Below are 19,849 nucleotides of genomic sequence, written 5' to 3'. Positions count from 1 at the left end.
ATGAGAGAGAAACAGAATTCAACCTCTCCTTTCTTCCATTCCTCAAAGAATATGCCATGCAGGCCTGCACGTTAGTATCTATCAACCAGGAAATATTTAGTAAACAGAATTTGTACTCCGTTTATTCTGAGTTTACTTTAAGAAGCCACTTATCTCTTTTAGAAGGACTTCCTTGCCAATCACCTTTTGGAAAAGGCCTTGGAGAGGCACTCCCTGAGGACGTGCAGAATCCGAGGTCAACAGCTTGTGTGATAGAAACAAACAACAAAACTATCTACATCTTAAGATCTTCCCTTTTCCTTCCAAAGACAATCATTCTTTTTTAGAGCAACTGAACCACGTACGCAGGTGTACACATATGGAGGAGTGAACACGGGCACACATTTGTGCACACATATCAGAGTGTCTCCTCTGGTACACTCTTAGAAACATGGCCATCATTTCTTCTCCTATGAGGCATTATACTAAACCACCTAAAATAAATAATTTTGAGGCAGAAAGACCCTTCAAAGTTCTCTATTATTCAACACCTCATGTTGCAAAAATGATGAAGCTGAGGCCCAGGTATTTTAAATTCATTCCAAAGAATTTATATTTCCTAAGGATTTTGAGACAAAATTAAAGTTCCTTTATCTCTGATCTCTCACATTGGAAAGATCAAAGGCTCTGGGGTCACGTCAGCCTGGGTTCACAGCCCAGCCCCACTGTTTAATGCCTCGGTGATCCCAGGTCAGTCAGTCTCGCTAAGCCTCCGTTTTCCCATCTGCAGAATGGGGAGGATAAGGTTGAAGGGATCCAGAATAGATCACTGGGAAGAATTTTTTTTCCTAAACTCCCTTTATCTGCCTTAAAGTAGATCCTCCCAAAAGAATTCAATTGTCATAAATGCCCTGCCCAGAAGATTCACAACCAGGGAAGATTGATTCTATCCCTGGAGAGAAGTCAGCACTAGGAGAGGAAATCACGTTAACAGACATTGTCACAAAACCACCACATCTCCTAAGGGCCCATTTATCTTTCCTAAAAGTCATTTGTTTTCCCGTAAGTGCCCTTCTCCCCCTCCCCTTCATCTCTTAAGGTAGTATTAAGCCCTAAATTCTAACCACCTCCTTGAGTCATATTTTCCTATAAACTCCTGAAAACCTATGTGAATAAAAGTTTGTCTTTTCTCTTGCCAATCCATCTTTTGTCAGTTTGATCCACAGGTCTCCAAGCATTGAACCTAAGAGTTTAGAGGAAAAGTTTTTCCTCCCCAAAAGAGCTAACATGTATTAATTACTTAAAGTGAAAAAGATACTGTCCAAAATCAAGTATATTAATTAATTTGTTTCCCACTATGGCCCTACAATATTTTCATTTTCCAGATAAGAAAACTGAGGCATAGAGAGGTTAACCAGTTTGCTTTAAGCCAGACAGCTAGTAAGTGATGGAGTCAGGATTTGACCCCAGCAGTTTAGCTCCAGAGCCCTGTACTTAACTCCTATATGAGAGTAAGATCAGAGGAGACAGTCTGCATAGAGCATCCATCTGGCTCTAAAAAAGGGCTCCAAAAATGTAGATTCTGTTCTCACTATCAGAAAATGACCCGTCAGTATACTATTAGTGGAACTGGAGAGCTTCCTGCCTCTCATCAGGGGATTAGGGTAGAACAAGGAGTAATCTGTGAGTAATGTAACTAATTTGTTTTTGAATTAGCTGTAGTTTATAGCTTGACTAACAACGTGGAAGGTGTTGGAGTTCCTGAAAGAAAGACAAGGACAAGAAAGCCGGAGGATAAAACTTTGTCAGGATTACTCAGCATCCTCCAAGAGACTTGAACATTCCAGTGACTGAAAGGTATGGGTTGGGTTGGTTTGGGATTGTTTTACCACAGAGCAAGAATATTTGTCTTGACACTAATATAACCTGGATGAAGTATGCTACAAACTCTCTTGACTGTGATTCCATGCTCGTCAGCAGTCTTGCAATGAGGAATTCAGCTGTCCCGGGGTCCTCATCCATCCTGGGAAGGGCAGGCAGTATCCACATCACTGAAAAGGAGGAAAAAGCAGCTGTTAAAAACCTGGGCTTCAGAGTCAAACAATTTACTTATTTTAAACTCTCTGAATTTCTGTGTTCTCATCTGAAAGATGGGAATTTAATATCACTATGAAATCTCCCTGATGGGGTAGCTGGACTAGGCTCATGGTAATAGCTCAATGTGCATACTTTGGTAAATTTATAAATTGGCTTTGAGATTTAGCAGCCACTTGCAGGAAGTCTTCCATGACCCTTCCCTTCTCCAAAGAATAAAAAGCATTTCCCTATTCTGAATTCCTGTAGTACCTCTTCTGGATCTGTTTTATGGACATAGGTGACAGTAGTTTCTATGCACCAGGAAAAGTGCTAAGTACTTTACATACATTTTCTCATTGGATCCTGATAACAACACCTTGAGGTAAATACTTTTATTATCTCCATCTTTTTTTCCCCAGATAAGAAGAGGGAAAATTTAATGAGTTTAAGCAACTAGTCTAAGGTTATACAGGTAGTTAGGAATAAAGCTAATATTTGAACCTACAGCAGTCTAAATCCAGAATCTATGTTCTTAACTTTATTCTGTTTGTCACTCTATACCCCATAATGATTTATGTTCATTATTAGTTTCATTTCAAGGCTTAAGGGTCAAGATTTGTATCTAAGTTATTATCTTTTAATAGCCCCAGAACATTTCTTGAACACAGTAGGATGTCTATTACTGAATAAATAAATAAATGAATGAATAATTATATACCATAATTCCACTCCCCAGAGCCTTACTATCATAATTTTTTCGTACTAGGTGCTTTACATCTGCTGTCTCATTCGGTGCTCACAACCACTCTACCAGCTAAGTGTTACTATTATTCCCACTGTTCAGATGAGGAAATGCAATGCTCAGAGAGACTAAGTAACCTGTTCAAGGTCACGTGGCTAATAAGTGAAAGAGCTGGAGTCTCAGCTGGGAGGATTGGATCCACTGACCGAGCCTGTAATTTTCATCCCACGGCTGAGAACGGGATCTGAACTGAGATATCCTATGGTCCACTCAGCCAGCATCTCTTTTTAAAAAAAAACAACACATTTTAACTTTTGATTGATTTTGTCAAGGAATTAGAAGGGCCTTAAGAATGTGAAACTTTGGGTAAAAATTAGTGGCAATTCCAAAATGTCCTTATGAGAAGAATTTGGGAAGAGCAATTTCACTGGAATTGTGGTTGCAGGGAGCAAAGATTTTTTTTAATTATCATAAAGCTATATTTTCATAGGAGGCTCACTATTTTTTAATCAGATTCTATTATTATTTGTGGATTGCTGATGCGTATTATAGGAGCACGTTAAAGGGATGATTAATCTTCTGTTTGAGGACATATTAAAAATTGTGTGTTTCACGAATCTGTATATGGACTGGTCTTGCTTATCATTTTCCAGAAGCGATGTAGACATCCATAAAGTGAAATCTCAGATTGATAAATGACACCAAGATTTTCTGATAATTGAAACACCAACGTGACACGAATAAACACTGGGAAGCTCTCCCACAGCTGTGTGAGTGGGCAGAGAACACTGACACTCAGGGGAGGCAGCTGCACGTAATGCCCACAGGAAAAGGGAGCCCACTTTGTTCTCGGGAGACCAAGGCCTCCAAGTGCAGACGTGATCCAGGAAAAGGATGATGGCATCATTGCAGAGCATTCCCTGAAGAAGGCGGTCCAAAGTATTGTCGCAGTCACAAAAGCAAGCATCATCAGGAAGGATGTTAAAAACAAAACAGAAAGCACAGTCTCGTGAGCGCTCGCACACATGCACACACGCGCACACACACGCACACTGAGACACCAGAATTCGTCTGCTTCAGAAATACCGGGTCGAGTTCCAGTCATTAAACCTCAAAAATGTCATAATGAAACTGGAATGTATCCAAAGAAGGTCACTTATTAGGGTTTCTGAAGAAATCAGAGAGACTTTAAAACACATCAGCCTGAAAAGACAAAATATGAGAGTTGGTGGGTCAGAGTCTAAAATCACAGAGGGTTCTGATAGAGTGAACACAGTCCCAGCAAAGCAGACCTAGAAGTCCTGGTGAAATTAAAATAAAGTATTTTTAGGACAATTTATATTTTCAAATACTACTCTATAGAGTAGGTAATAAACTAGAAAAAAATTGTAACTCTCAGAGAGTCTACAGTAGTGAGCTCATAATAGCTTATGGTGCAGTTACAGCTAAACTATACACTTTTGATGCCCATGTTATGAAAGACACCTTGTAAGCTCCCTTTTATGCTGTTCTGTGAAGCTCCTGAGAGAGGAGATGCTAGATTAAATTAACTGGCTTCATATTTATGGCTTACGTGGTAGTTCCCAAATTAGCCAATCAAAAGAATCACCTGTGGACCTTTTATTAAAAAGCAGATTGCCGGGCCTCATGTCCAGTGATTCTAACTCAGTAGGTCTAGGGCTTAGCAACCCTAAGAAAAAATCCTTTCCAAAATCCAGAGTGTTATTGGCTTGGTTGAACTTGAATCATGTCTTATCCCTGAGCCAATTACTGAGATGGGAAAATGAGGAGACCCTCTTCTTGCCCTGGCCTGGGTCAGGTACCTGCCTCTATAGTGGGGATAGGGTGTTCTCCAGGAAAGAAAGTGGGTGACTCACATTCAGTCTTCTCTTTTTCCCAAGTAGCAGAACCTCAATTATATTAGGGGAAGCACATGCCCAGCTAAAAGTCTGTATTCCCCAGTCTCTCTAGCTATGGCCATGTGGCTAATTCTGACCATTGAGTTCATAGAATACAAGTCTGGTACAGGATTTCCTGGAAGCTTCTTTAAGGGAACTGACTTTGCAGGGAAGTGCACTCTTTTCCCTTCCCTCCCTCCTCCTTCCTCCTGACTGGAATGTGAATATGATGGCAAGCACGGAGCCGCCACCTTGTGACCGTGGGGATCAAAGCTAGAATTAGCCTGAGTCTCAAATAATCCCCCGACGTGGTCTTACCAGGTCAGGATTTCCCACCTCCTGACTTTTACAGAAGAGAATAAACCCTCGTGAGTTTTGATGATTTTTAGTTTTTGTTCTCTGTTATAGGCCTCTGAACCTAATTCTCCCTGATACAGTAGAATTCTGTAACTAGATGTGTGATATTGTGATTTATAATAAGAAATATATATATTGGTTTCTGTCCCCAGTTCCTGACATGAGGCTCCTGAAACCCTTGTCATTTCCTGGGCAATAAGAGTGTCTTTTGTTCTAATGAGGTGACTCTGGGTGGGCTCTGGATGAGAGTTGATCACCAGAAAGAACAAGCCATGATTAGAAGCTTGGAATTTTCTGCCCTGCCCCTCATTACCTTGAGAATGGAAAAGGGCTGAAAAGGGAGTTAATGTTCGATCATGCCTATATGATGAAGCCTCTATAAAGATTCCAATAGTATGGGGTTCCAAGAACTTCCAGTTTGGTGAACACATCCTTCCTGGAAGGGTGACACACCTTAACTCTACAGAGACAGAAGCTTCTGCACTGGAAAACATAAAGTCTCACCCTATGTGTCTCTTCATCTAACTGTGCATCTGTAGTCTTTAATCATATCCTTTAAGAAACTAGTAAATGTAAGTTAAGTGTTGTCCCGAGTTCTGTGAGCTGCTCTAGCAAACTAACTGAGAATAAGGTCGTACACACAAGGGGGAAAGCACTGGAGGTTTTCCAATTCAAGATGCAACTAGGAAGGGAGGCTAAGCCAACCAAAAACTGCAGTTTTTTCTACAGTCTGCAAACTCTCGTTCAATTTCATCCCCCATATCTCCAGGTATCCTGATTTTTGCTGTCTGTTTTACAACTTGAAAAATATTTTTGCTGTGCCTTACAAAGAAGTTGGCTTTTTCTACTCCCAAATCTAAGCATAATTAGCATCCTTTTCACATGTCTGTGGAAAAAACACCCCTCTTCAAAATTTGGTGCAAGATTTAGTACCTCTTAAAATGCTTCTCGACCAGCCCCACTTAAGTCTAGATAATTGTCTTTCAACTCAATCTCTCTGACTGTTTCCATGTTTGTTAAATAGATTCAGTGGTTTTCAAACATTTTTAGCCACAAATCCCTTGATGCCCTAAGTGCTCCGTGTAAGGTCATGCAGGTCGGCCACTGCCATTTTTGTTATTACCTCTCTGGCACTTTTTAGAGTTATAGAGTGTAGAATCTGCCCCCATATGCACCTATGCCCTTCCCTGAGGAGGACCAGAGGAACAAAGTTTGAAAAGCACTGCACTGATATTTTTAATATATAAAATCAATAAAGGACTAGCATTTAGGATATCCAAGCACTCCTTATATCGATTAAAGAAAAAATGGGGGAGGGTATAGATCAGTGGTAGAGTGCATGCTTAGCATGTACAAGGTCCTGGGTTCAATCCCCAGTACCTCTATTAAAAAAAAATTAAATTAAAATTTAAAATAAATAAATAATTTAAAAAAAAAAAAAAAAACCACGGAAGTAACCCAGCTGACAACTCAGCAAGAGATCTGAATGGGCACTTTGCAAAATAAAATATCCTTTGGTCCATCAACACCAGGCAAACGCTCCACCTCATTAGGAATCAGAATACCAAAAAGTAAAATCATAATAAGTCATCAAATCATTATCAATCACTTACCTTCCAGATAAGCAAAAACTTAAAAAGTCTGACAATATCAAGTGTACAATATGAAAACTCAAACACTGTTGGTGGTAATATAAATTGGTACAAGCACTTTGAAAACAATTTGTCGTTGTGTAAATCGGGGAGGTACCCAGCCTATACCTATTCCATTCTCTTGTATCCCCAGGGAAACGTGCACATGGCTATCAGGTTAATGTGAACAGAAGTATTCTTAGCAGTATTGTTCATAATAGTTAAAACTGGAAAAATCCCAACTGTCCATCCATGGAAGATGGTCTCCTGCAATGGAACACTATGAAATATAATTGAATACTATTTTGCATGGAAATAATGTGCTATCACTATACTCAGTAACTTGGGGGGTTCTGTCACAAGCATAACATTTTTCTCTACCCAAATGGAAACATTAATATTCTTTTGTAGAACTATTTTATCTTTTATTTCATGGGCCAATCTTTGTGATTGTTTTGATGGTATTACTCTGTCATGAACATTAGAGACAGACAAAAAGAGAGTTAGATTAAAAGAATGATTGCAGCATTGTTGACAACTATGATGTTTTCAAGATGAGGCCATGAGACTAATTTGAGGGCTTATTATTATTTCTTAGAGTCCCACATTCATGGGGAAGCAGCTTCCATGTAAGACATGGCAGGCTCTCTTTTCCAAAAATGGTTGTGATCATATTTCCCATCGCACATGCTCTCCCAGAATCTTGCCCCTCCTTCATCTCCTCTCTTTGAACCTTGGTAGGTCTTTGTGTGCAGAGGAAGTGACTTCTGAGCCTAAGTCCTAAAAGTCACTGTTTCCACCTGACTGTCAGCTGGGGTTTCACCCATGGATCTCAGGTACCACACTGTGAGAGAATTTCAGGCCACATGAGGGAGAATCAAACTCCCTGGTGCCAGCCTTTGGCTGAGCTCCCAGCTGAGAACCAGAACCAATTGCCAGCCATGTGAGTGAGCCATCTCGGAAATGAGGATTTGGGCTACCCAGCTGATCCCGCAATGAGCAGCCACCAACCTTCCCTGCTGAGATCTGCCCAGATGCAGACCCATGAACAAAATTAATGATTGTTGTTTGAACCCACTAAGTTTAGGGGTGGTTTGTTAGGTAGCAATAATAACCAGAGCATAAGATAAAGGGACATTCCTGCTACAACTGTCCTTGGAGTTCTGTGCTCCCAAAGACCCCTTTCTGTGCCTTCCTCTCTTTCTTCCTTCTCCTGGTAGTATTTGCAATAGGAGTTAAGGTAGACCTCATGAAAAATTTTTAATGTAATGAATACTTACTTTGTCTCCAAACACAGGAAAAGAAGAAATCTCGCTTAGAAGAAGCAACTTTTTTTTTTTTTTGGCTTGTTGCTTTTTAGGTGTCATTATCATTTAATGTACATTTCTTCTCTTTTCCATTGTGTGTCTGAGAGTTCATTTGTGGAGGTACGGTGGTCTGAAACAAAGACTGCACAGAGTCTCTAAAGGTATTTACCATGACAAAATAGGGAAGTGGGTAGGCCAAACTGCATACATGTGGGTTATTCGTCCATTCCCATATAAAAAATAAAATACAGGATCTAGAATGCTATTTTGACCGTTGCAGCAGATACAGTCAAACAAGGACTTGCACCATAGTTCCTTGGGGCTTCCGCTTTGATTTGGGGCACTAGCAGAAAGATTGAGCAGTTAACACTTCGAGACATGACTTTGCCTTCATTAGCTTTTGAGGACTTGTTAAGTCTTCGGTTGCCTTTTATTTTAACCTTGTTTCATGGACTCTGTGCAACACAGATCAAGGCCTGGATAAATATTTGTGAATTGTTTGAACTTTGTTCTGTGCCCTTAAATACTCTTAGGAAATCAGTTTTGGACTTTAAAGAAGTTTGAAGTTTCTGTCACCAAAATTGGACTGATTCAGGGCCAACTGAGATAGGAACACAAGAAGAGTAAGGGTGTTTGAAAGACTGTAGAACGTTCTGGGAAATGATTATTACTGTGTGAGGAACTGCATTTAATTTACACCCAGAGTGATCGTTTTGAAGCAGTTTAAAGTCTGAAGACTGATTTTTTAAGATGATGTTTCAAGAATATTTACTTACAGCCAGGTGCTACGTGGCCTGCCCTTGTTGTGTTCCACATCTGCACTATTTTCTAATCTGCCTCTCTTATTCTGCAGCCCTTTGTGTTCTCCCCCTGTCTCTGTCTCTCTCTGTATCTCTCCTCCCCCTCCCCAGCTTCCCTCCAAGAGGGATCAGGGTGAAGAAACGACCTCTGGTTCACCTGTGTGATCCTGCAAGAGCAGGACTGTCAGGGATCAAGGCCGGCTGGACAGCCAGTAGCCACTCTCGAGATCCTTAGGAAAATCAGTTTTGTAATTGATGTGCTCACGGGCCCAAGATAGGGCAACTTCCCCATGGAGAGGGAGGATGGAAGCTTCTACACAGACAGGATACCTCTCCTGATAACACATTAGCCGGGGTCCTCTGGCTCTCTTTTGATTTGGCTGTTGAATTTGGGTTTGATTTGGCAGGTCACTTAACCTCTGCTTCCTCCACTTCCTCGGCTGTAAAATGGGGTCACCACTTCCTGGCCAGCCTCACGGGACTTTATAGAGACAAGCAAATGCAGATGACAAGCAGTTTACCACAAGAGCTAAAAGCTTCAAAGCTCAGTTCTGCCAGTTCCCGCGAGGTGACTTTAAGCACTGCTGGCGTCTCTCTGCCTCAATTTCCTTATTGAAAAATAAGGATAATAATAGGACCTCTCTCAGAATCACTTTGAGATCAAATGAGAGAATATTGTACATGAACTACAGTATGTAACACCCTTAATAAATATTATTTGTTTCCCCTGATCTGCATCATTTTGTCATCTAGTACTGTGTACCAGAATGCTAGAATTATAAAGGAATCCTAGAGGGAAAAGTAAAAACTCCCTCATTTTACAGACAAAGAAAAAAGCAACTCTGTGAGGTCCAGTGACTTGCCCAGGGCTATCTGATTCATGAGTGAGAGTTAGCATTCAGGTCTTCTAATTGTTGGGTCTCCGTTTCCACTGCTTTGAAGGCTGTGCTGGTATTTCTATCCCCAGATAACCCTTTCTCAGTCTGATTTTAACTCTAAGACCAGTTTCTACTACTAAGCTGCACATTTTTCTGTCTCTTGCAGCCCCCCAAAATCGGCAGCTTGGAAAGATCCACCCGCACCCCCCCAGCCCCATGCAGAAAGCCAGGAAAGGTAACACTTTCTCAGAGACCTGAGGAAGCCACTAATGGGGACAGCAGGTAAGGAGGGAGGCCGGGGAGCCGCAGCTGCTGGCAAAGGTTGCCCTAGTAACCGTGCAGGGCTCCATTCAGGAAGTGAGCCCAACTCCAAGATGCAAAATGATCGCCTTCCCCTGGATCCTTCGAGCACAAAGGAACCAAAGGAATGGAGAGGAATAGTGGGGAGAAAGGGAGGCGCAGGGCTAGGTGGGGGCCCATGCTGTCAGTTACAACCTTTCACCTTCCATAGAAGAAAAGGAAAGACAGAGAATCGCTCTTTGAATCTTCTGGCCTGTGTGAACCATAACCCCCCTCCTCCCCCATTTCATCATGAGTCCCTTTGTGGCAACAGAGGGGAGGCGGCACCCCTCTGTTCACCAGTCTTATGAAACAAGACGCCAGGTTGGCGGTGGGGAGGGGGGAGCAATCCCAAACATGGCAACTTTATGGGGGCCCTAAACTCTGCTTGCTCCCTGTTTTATTCAGATTGATGACAAAGACCATTTGCTACCAATTTATTGGAAACAATTTTTTTTCACAGCTTGAGCTGCTGAAATGCTGGGAGCTCCTGCTCCCCTAGCCACTGGCAGACACTTGCTGAATGGGCCAGGCTCAATTATGCTCCCTCCGCAGGTTCAGCGCACACTGTGACCCTGCGTGGCTTCCTGCTATTCATATGTGTTACTTCCCCTTTGTGGTAATGGCTTATGGCACTTGGCCAGAAAACATTATTAATTTCAGAAGTGGACTGACAAACAACAAACCCACAGTGGAGCGAGAGGAAGTGCTGGGGAGGCCAGCTGTCGGCTGGAGCAGAGCGGTAGGAACTCGCTGCCTGCAGGTTCTAGGAGGAAAGGAGATGAGAATCCACAAAGAGGAAATGCACTAAAATTATCCACCGCCCATATTAAAGAAAAAAGAAGGAAAAAGAAAAGAGAGAGAAATCAGAGAAAAGGGGCGGCGGGTTGGGGGCGGGGGGAAGCACATAGCTACTTGAGCTGCAGCTGGACAGGAAATTGCTAAGGCTGCTTGCAAATCCCTACTTTGAAGAGGCAGTTTAGGGAATGCCAGGAGCGGAAACCGTTCAGAACTGGATTAACAGGAGCCAAGTTGAACTGCAACCCACTTCTCCTTTCGGAGCTTCAGCTGACTTAGGGCACCCACATGGGAGACTGACTTCAGTATTTTTCTGCACTGTTACTGTTTGCCTTTCATACATGTTTAGTTGCTAAAAGTCACTCTGTACAGCTTGATATGATTGCAGAGAATCAGGGCACTTGCCTCCTACCAAACAATCCAACTGGCATCTCACATGGACTGTGTGGGTGGTATGCCCATCTTTCTCCCCTCCTATAGATAAAGGGACTAAGCTCATTCAAAAAGGGCTCGTAATGTAGGTATGATCTTGTTCTTTTGATTTCCTACACCTGCCCTTTACTTTTATTTTGACTTGTGTATTTAGACACTCAGGACTAGGAGAGGGATGTTCCCAGGAAAATGACAGGCTATTAAGCCTTCACCTAGAAAGAAAACTGTTCAAAATAACCTCAACATCAAGTCCAGTAGGGGTTTCTGGCCCACATTCTAAACCAGTTAAGTGCGAAGCACATAAGAACCCGAGTGACAGTGCTTCAAGAGCCAGCGTGAAATGGTAACCGCATCCAGGCTCAGTGAGAAAGCTTAGCTATGCCTTGCCCTGTACAGGAGAAAGGAAAGGGGAGACACCATTCCTGATTTATTTGTTGTTCCAACAGTAGGATAATTTGCAGGTACAACTGTCAGACACTTACCAACCTGAAGAATTAGCTCTACTTTCTCCTTGGCGTGTCTAAGTATTATTGAGCAGAAGATGCCCACAGGGAAGGAGAGGCTAACACTGACAGTCACCTTGTTATTCTGGTGCCCCCTCTTTGTGACTGTTCATGAATATCCAAATCTTACACTTCAGCAAGCTGTGCTCTATGGCTTCATTCTTTAAGAGGAATTCAATTTTCTTAAATAAGCCAGAACTAGATGCCTATTAACTAGATGCCTCTGAACTAGATGTCCAGGAGTGAAAAAGTCAATCCCTTCTGTCATTTTTATTCAAAGCAAAAGATTAATTTCATAGACTGAACCTGAAAAACATTCTTGGGAGTTAAAAAGATGAGAACTCTGCCCTGCTATTTATTCCTACAGGTATTTTACAGGCCAACATCAGTCCCCAACTGAGAAAGTCCTAAAATGTGTCCCTTCCTATGTTAAGTACAATTAAGGAGAGAATTTTAAGAAATACACATTTGATAGCCAAAATAGTTATTTATTAATAATTTAAGGTTTTACATTCTTATAATAAGTTTCAGCTCAAAACTTTATACCGTGAATTTAATGGAGCCACATAAGTCTCCCTCCTCCACAATCATATGCCTTTCGCCTGTCGACGGGCTGCCTGTGCGCACACACACACTTCCAGTTTCACACACATTGTTCTGAAAAAGGAAAGAAACCAACCTAAAATATTGCATTTGAGGTGACACTCCCTGAAGAATTTTGTACAGAGGTAATATACTGTTTAGCACAGCTGAAGTTTAAAAAGAAAAAAAGTGAGCCATTGTTTTGGTATCCTTCCAAGATATCCCCTCTGAGACAATACAAGCCAAAATATTTACAAAGGTAAGGCATAGTCAAACTACATTAAAAGAAAAAAAAAATCACAAGGAAGATATAGGAATAGACTGAAGACTGCACCATAACAAGGTCTCTGTAATATAAATGTCCATGAAAATCTCGTTCAGAATCGGTAAAGCCAAGCTTGCTGCAGATATCTCCTTTGGATTACAAAAGAGTGAAAGTTTCTATTTTTTTGTTAAGAAGTGGCATACTTGCTCTTTCTCCCTTTGGATGATTTCTTTTAAACCCATGAAAGGAAAAACAAACACAATTCAAACAAAATCAAATATTTACAATAATCAAATGGAGTATCAGATTCACTTGATTGATTTGTTATTTATTTCTTTTTATTTTTTGCCAACTGATACTACAGATACAGAGCTGAAACCTCTCTTTGGCTCCTCGATATGCAAAGTTGAATCAGTCTTCACTGAAGACAATGTAGAGTCAGTTCCAGATGCAAAAGGAAACAGTCACACAAGGCCCTAAAGAACACATGCTCCTAACCCTACCATTTGGTCCTACCCTATATACCTGGAAGGCCTCGAATTCCAGTCCCTGCCGGGGTAGGCTGTACACAGGAGTGTGGAGCAACCGTACTCTGCCTGTATCTGTACAGCATGTCCTGTTCTTCCAGCAATGGAGCACATCTCTCCCTTTGTGGTAACCGACTCCACACGTGGTAACCTTGTCTAATACAGACAGCTGGTGTCATGTGGACACCTGGGGCCACATACAAAGAAAGCAGCCCAGCTGATGCTGCTAAGAGAAACTGCTAAAGGAGCGGACACATCCCAGTGGGGAGCCTTTCACGTGGATTGCAGGGAGTCCACCTGGTAGACGTTCTGGTTGGAGGGGGTGGTGAAATAGAGCTGCTGTGCCGGGACGCGGTTGTCACAGGGGCTGCTGAGTCCCAGCGTCCTCTCGAAGTCCAGCAGCTGGCCCATGAAGTTGAAGTTGGGGGAGATGTTGGATTTCTTCATCTTCACAATGTCATAAGCATCATTCATGGACAGATTGAGCTTCTGCATAAGATAAGCCACAGTCACAGTGACCGAGCGGCTGATGCCAGCCAAGCAGTGCACCAAGACACCACAATTTTTGCCCCGAGCTTCATCTGAAAACACACAAGAAAGGCAAAATGTCAGTAGACTGAAAACCACGCTTTGTGAATAATCAGTCTGAAAACTGAATAATAATAAAAAGATAAAAAATAATCGTGTGCGGCAGTTGAACCCTGCAGGCAGCAGAAAATGTATCACTGTGATAAAACATGGACACTGGGCACAATTACATATTTCAGATATTTTCTGAAAAGGGAGCTTTTGTATTAAGTTTCTGCCAGCAAAAAACTCCTTAATGTGTGCATTCTTTGCCTCAGCATGTGAATACCAGAAACCCTGCAATATGGTCGTGAATGCCTTTTATACAGACAAGCAGACTGCAAGGGTCTATTAAATTATTCTCCAACTGTTGTGCAGCTAACAATGGAGGTATTCAGGCATTTTAAAAGAGAGAGGGAAGTCACAGGGGACAGCCCATTAGGAGGAACAGGATGTCGACATGGCCTGAAAATGAGTTCCTTTGTAATAGGAAATGCACTACAATGCCTGGAGATTCGCTTCTCCAGGCTTTCAGCCCACAGTCCTTCCTGCTGGGCTCAGGTTACCCTCACTGCCTCACTGTTCACCGGCATCACAGTAGCATTCAGCTGACTTACAACATCTAGCATTCACAGGGCTTTCCAACAACCAACTGGGTGTCCTAAAACAACTCCCAGGGCTTTTAAAAATTATAAAGCCATGCTAGAATTCCTGTCTACCACGAGCACGTCTCTCTGGCCCTCCCCTAGTCCAGAGATTGTAGGAAAATTCTGTTGTCTACTTATGAATGGTCCCCCTTTCAAATGACTGCATTCAGAGTTAAGAAGCAGACAGCATTTCAAATACACCTGTGGTCTGCAGCCTTGTCCAAAGACACATTTCCTTAGGAAGAAGATAAAACAGAATTAAGAACGCCCTTGGAACATTAGAAACCTGCAGTCTGACAAATTAGCAAGCAACAAGAGAGGTTAACAGTTTAGACTTTAGGAATGGTTAGGAATTTTGCACTTAAAAGTCTAAAAGGGGACTGTTAATTAGTCTCACCTATGAAAGAAATGGCCTCAGGGAAAAACTGGGACAGGTTTTGGCTCCAATGATCCGAGATGGGGATCTGCTTGTATTTGAACTCTCCTGCGTTCTCAAAGAGATTTGGCAAATTGGGGGTGACATTCAAGATGTACTTGATGCCAAACTCCTCCAACACGTCCAGGTTGGTGGAGTCCTTGGCACAGCCCAAGTAGAGGAAGGGCAAGATCTCCACGGGGAAAGAAGGCTGGCTGTTGGAAAGCGGGCTGCCATCCGAGTCCGTTGCACTATTGGGGTCTCGGTCAAGGTCAGACTCAATGTCCGAGGAGGAGTCGGAGCTGATCCGCAGGCCCCCGAGCCCCAGCACTGGCAACGGTGGCGAGCTGCTGCTACACGAGCCGTCTAGATTGGTCTCGCAATGCAGGGCGAACTCGGCTTGGAACTTACTGAAACCACCTGCCAGAACGAGAAAAGCAATCATGTAACCCGAGATCCCGTAGTAGTTTTCACAGCTTTGAGAGCCGCAGCCGGGCGCAGAAACACACCACAGCGCTCTACCAACCGCTCCCCCCGCCCCAAGCCAAATATAAGAGAAAGACACTTAAATCTGCACCTTTGCGAATAGAACGAATGGGCCCGCCTCCCCTGGGAACCTTTATTCTTTTTAGTCCGGAAATGCACAAAATGGCAACTTTTCTGAATATTTTAAGGGGTTGGAAGGTGCCAATCTGCACCCCAACGACCTCTGCCGTCCTGCAAATCTGAATTCAAAAATCTAACGATAGAAAGCACGGAGAGGTGAAGGATATTCCAGGTAGGAAGGAGAGCTAGTTAGAAACTGCCCGTGCCTGTGGCCGGAAGCCGGTCGATTCTGCTCGGGCCCCACTCGCGGTCCGGGGCAAGTGAGGTTCGCAGCCTGGAGCCGGTAGACAGCCCCTGGCACAGAAGCGCCAGCCAAGCGCAGCAGGGGCGCTTCCAGTCCGCGTGCCCCGCCTGCAGCCCGCAGCCTCGTGTCCCGCGCCCTGCCCCCTGAGCGGGGCTCCCCTGGCACGTACCTTCCAGGTAGAACGCCCGGCAGCCCTCGTCCTTGAGTTTCTTGAGCAACAGCCCGAGCACCGACTCGCCGCCGGTATTCTCGTTCCAGTCGCTGCTACTCTCGTCGTAGAGCACCACGGTGTCGGTGCCGCAGCGCCGGGTGAAGCGGTCCCGGTCCTCGCCGCGCGTGAAGAGCGCGCGCACCGGCAAGTTGCCCTTCTGCAAGCGCCGTAGCATGATGCCCGGGATGGCCACGTTGATTGCTGACTCGATGTGCGACGACTCGTACAGCTCCTGCGGCCGGCAGTCCATCAACAGCAGCCGCTCGTTGCCCAGCTCCAGCTGCTCGTTGAGCCACGCCACCGTCTTGCTGATCGCCATTTCCGACGCGAAGGGCACGGGTCTGAGCGTATCTATCATGGGGGTCGAGCTGCCGGAGAAGGCGGGGTGCCTACCAGACGCCCCTCGGGGCAGGCATAGGCCGAGAGCGCCGCGAGAAGCCGCCGCTCTCGGAGATGGGTTTTAATTCCACCTCGCCCTTCCCAAACCGGGTGAGCGGTTGGGGCAAGAGAGACAGAAGTGAAGCCGGTGGTTCCCTCTGCACCTGGCTGCAGCCACTCGCTCTTGGTGTCAATGAATCTCTCTGAATGAAGCTGCCCAGACAGTTTTGTTCCTCCCCGGTGAATGAAATCCAATTAATTCGGACTCCGTGCTACTGAGAGGGGAGGAAAAAAAAACAGTCCAGCGGCTCCTAATCCCTCCCTCCAAGGCTGCTCCTCAAATCCACCCGGGCGTCTTTCTCGGATTATTCAAGCCTCGATTTGCTCACTCTCCCTTGGACTCAGCACTAGCACACCCCCTGCGCGAGGCAGCTCCTCAATGGATACAAACAGCTAGCGTCTCAATGGATACATTCTCCGGGCCAGCCAATGAGCGCGCTGCGGAAGGGGCTGTTGCCGTGGGGACGGGCCGGCTGGAACAGGTTGTGTTGATGAATTGTTAATGAGTTTGTCATTCACAAAAACGGAAAGGAATTTCCGCTCCGGATAAGCTCCAGTGCAAACAAGCTGCAACAGCGGGCTCGGCGGGAGGAAGGAGAAAGAAGAGGAGGCGGCGGCGGAGGAGGAGCAGGGCACACAAACCAGGGCACTTCAGTTGTCTCATGTTTCCTTCTGTTGAGAGTTCACACTTCGCCTCGGAACTTTTGCGCACAAATGGTGCAATTAGCAGGCACAAAAGCCCTTGTTCGCGACGTCTGTGCGCGCAAGCTAGCTTTAGGGAAACTTGTGCTGACTTTTTCCCTTTTTATTCCCTTTAAACTCATTTGGACTGGAGTTCACTTTAACCGCCCCCTTCCCCCTTAGGCAGTGTGTGGCATTTGTTTGCCAGTTTAAAAAGCCCAGTTCTGTTTGCTCTGATGTTCTTTTAGCCGAGGCTGTGTTGGGGCTGGTGAACTGCCTGGGCTTTAGTGACCGATGAGGTGTTAAATGCTAATCCAACATCTTTTGAAACAAACCAGGATTTTGTTGAAACATTTTTAAGCAAGCAAAGAAACAAATGTTTGGTTGTCCAGATAATAGGTAGCAAGCTTTTTAAAAAATAGCTTTTTAATTAATTAATTTTTTTTAAACAGTGAAGGCTGCAGAAACAAACTCGTTGGGCAGTCCAATGCTTTTATTCCTCTGCGACGGCCTGGGGCGTTAGGAGCCATTGTTCCGGGGACCCAAGCTCCCCCCGCCGCCGTCACCCACTGCGCGCTGGGGGTTCGCGCTCGTTAATCATTTCTGGGCAGCGAGCTCAGCTTCCAACAGAGGAACCGGCCAGGACGGGCTGCCTCGGCGAGGTGCACCTGGGCGCGCAGAACCGGGCCGGCTGCCCCACCATCCGCTTGGGTCAGTCCTCCCGCAAGGCCTGAACCCTGCGGGGGCTCACAGGCTTGGCGACTGATTACTGTAGACCGAGAGGCATGTCAAAGGGGAGACTTCGACCCCACTCCCACTTTCCGAGACGGGTTACCCACTTCCCTGCTGCAGCAGCAGCCCCCTCCTCTGCGGGTCGCTGGGTACTGGCGGAGCACCGCCCGCACCTGCGCGTTGCGCTTCTCATTAGTACCGGCGGCCTCCGCGCTCAGCCCGTGAGGGGCGTCGGGCGACCCCGGAGGACGGACGCTGGGCCGAGAGCGGGATTTGGGCTTTTGAGCGGCCTAAGGCGGGTGAGGGGGGAGGAGGAGTGCCTGCCGGGAGCCCCTGCTCCAGAAAAGAGCTGGGAGTGCTGGGGAACGTGTCTGCCGCGCTGCAGAGAAAGCAGGTAATGGGGGAGGTGCTGGCCAGGCCAGCCAGCCAGCCCCGCTCGTCCCGGGTACCGCGGGGCAGGGCGGGCGGGGAGCCGGATGGAGGCGTGGCGGGCGGGGGCCGCGGCGGCGGCAGGGAGGCGCATTCCCGGCGCGCAGACCTCTATTGTTATATAAAAGTGACGGGGCCTGCCGCTCCCGAGCGGAAAACCACCTGTGTGCGGCCGGCGCGGCCGGGGGGCCGGGGGGATGGGAGGGGCGGCAGCGGCCGGAAGGCGCGGGCCCTAATCCGGCCGCCCCTCCCTAACCCCCGGCGGAAAAGAGGCCGCGCATTGTCCCGCCGCCGGGGAGGCGGAAGGGGGGGCAGCGGCTTGGCGGGGAGCGGCTTTCCCCAGCGCCCTCCCGGCGCTCTGCGCCCACCGCTGATAGAGCGGAGGGCACCTGAGGTCGTGGGGTCTCCCCTCGCCAGACGCCCCGCACCCACAGGCCTGCCTGCTGCCGCCCCCGCTCCAATTTGCATTTTTAGTCACCCGCCTCTTCCCTGGTTTGGGGAATGTAGGCTAAAAAAAGGCGGCTGCGAGGCCCAGGTTGCCAATTTTGGAGCTCTGCTGCAGGCAGGCCGCCCCTGGAGGAGCGTGTTCGGCGAAGGTGGGGGTTGCCGCACTCCTCTCCTCGCGCCTTTTTTGGGCATCCCTTGGAACAGAATTCCCATATTTCACTGGATATCATCCAGTTCTAGCTGGAGGAGGCTTGCGCTGAAGCCGACGCCTCCGATCCGCTCCCACCTCTTTAACAGATGTCCCTTTCCCCAAGACCTTCCTGTCACTGGGCAGGCGAGGAGAGGCAGGATACCCTGCGGCTGGCCTAACAAGAGTGACATCTTTCAGCCCAGGAACTCCAACAGAAGAGGCAGGAAGGGAAATTGGTTTCTACTTAGCTGTTTTTAAAGTGCGGTTATCTGAGCTGGGGCACCAATTTGGGAGGATGGTCGTAACACTTGTCAAACCTGAAGATCCAGACGTTTCGCTTCACCCATGTTTCTGAACCCTGCAGTCCCTCAGCACATTTTATAAAATGGCATTCTGACCGCTCGGGCCTAAGAAGTGCGGTGTAAAGAAAGGACCTCTGAAGTGGGGCGGCCCGGGTTTGAATGGTGCTTCCGCCCCTTCCTAAATGTGCGACCTTGATTGTATCATCTATCTCTTTTAAGCTGCAGTCTTCCACTTTGGCATCAGGAAAATAATAAAAATATCAGCTTCGTTGAATCGCTGTGATGACTAAATGGGTAAAGTGAAGTGTCCTAACAACGTTAGTGTGCCGTTGGCTGTTGGTATTAATTTTTTAATTTCTGAACTCCTAACCTGCAGAATGGCCCGTGTCCTTTCCATCCCAAAGATGCCCTTTGAGCCCTAGCCCACCTGGAACTGCCTAGTCTAAGGAGAAATCCTCTGAGGAACTACCCTAAGCTGTTTAATCCATCTCAGTTCAACTGTCAGGAAAAGCAGGTGCTGTTACAGACCAGGGTCAAAATCCTTTAACATGGTCAAATACAGAGTATACCCAGTTACTTTTCTAACTTCCCTCTACTGGTACCCTTTTAAACACCCTGTTCTCTAACCACACTGAACTGATCCAGTAGAAGTAATATATGCAGTGAGCATTTACCACATGGTGGGCATGGATACATGTGTATCTCCATCAGTCTTCGGGAAACTCATATAAATTATCCCCATTTACAGAGATTAAGGAATTTTCCTGAGGTCACACAGTAGCAAACAGCAGAATGGTGATTTGAGGCCTGACTCCAGACCCTTAAG

General features: G+C 45.8%; 1 protein-coding gene across 1 annotated transcript; it reads right to left on the bottom strand.

The window, feature by feature from the left end:
* Positions 1 to 12,207: 12,207 nt before the first annotated feature.
* On the bottom strand, positions 12,208 to 16,715 carry DUSP6 (dual specificity phosphatase 6). Its single transcript, XM_006186966.3, has 3 exons — positions 15,763 to 16,715; positions 14,726 to 15,163; positions 12,208 to 13,695 (listed from the first exon to the last, which is right to left on the bottom strand). Exons 1-3 carry the CDS (start codon positions 16,160 to 16,162, stop codon positions 13,388 to 13,390), a joined length of 1,146 nt encoding a protein of 381 aa, XP_006187028.1. The 5' UTR covers positions 16,163 to 16,715; the 3' UTR covers positions 12,208 to 13,387.
* Between the last annotated feature and the right edge of the window lie 3,134 nt (positions 16,716 to 19,849).

The sequence above is a fragment of the Camelus ferus genome, chromosome 12 (genome assembly GCF_009834535.1).
Source record: "Camelus ferus isolate YT-003-E chromosome 12, BCGSAC_Cfer_1.0, whole genome shotgun sequence".
NCBI classification, from domain to species: domain Eukaryota; kingdom Metazoa; phylum Chordata; class Mammalia; order Artiodactyla; family Camelidae; genus Camelus; species Camelus ferus.
Note: the sequence above shows the minus strand (reverse complement) of the source record. Positions and strands in the feature narration are given on the sequence as shown.

Coding starts and splice junctions, on each gene's coding strand:
- DUSP6 (XM_006186966.3), bottom strand. CDS start 16,162: ATGATAGATACGCTCAGACCCGTGCCCTTCGCGTCGGAAATGGCGATC. Junction 15,164..15,762: donor CCGGGCGTTCTACCTGGAAG/GTACGTGCCAGG, acceptor TCGTTCTGGCAG/GTGGTTTCAGTAAGTTCCAA. Junction 13,696..14,725: donor TGAGGCCATTTCTTTCATAG/GTGAGACTAATT, acceptor GTGTGTTTTCAG/ATGAAGCTCGGGGCAAAAAT.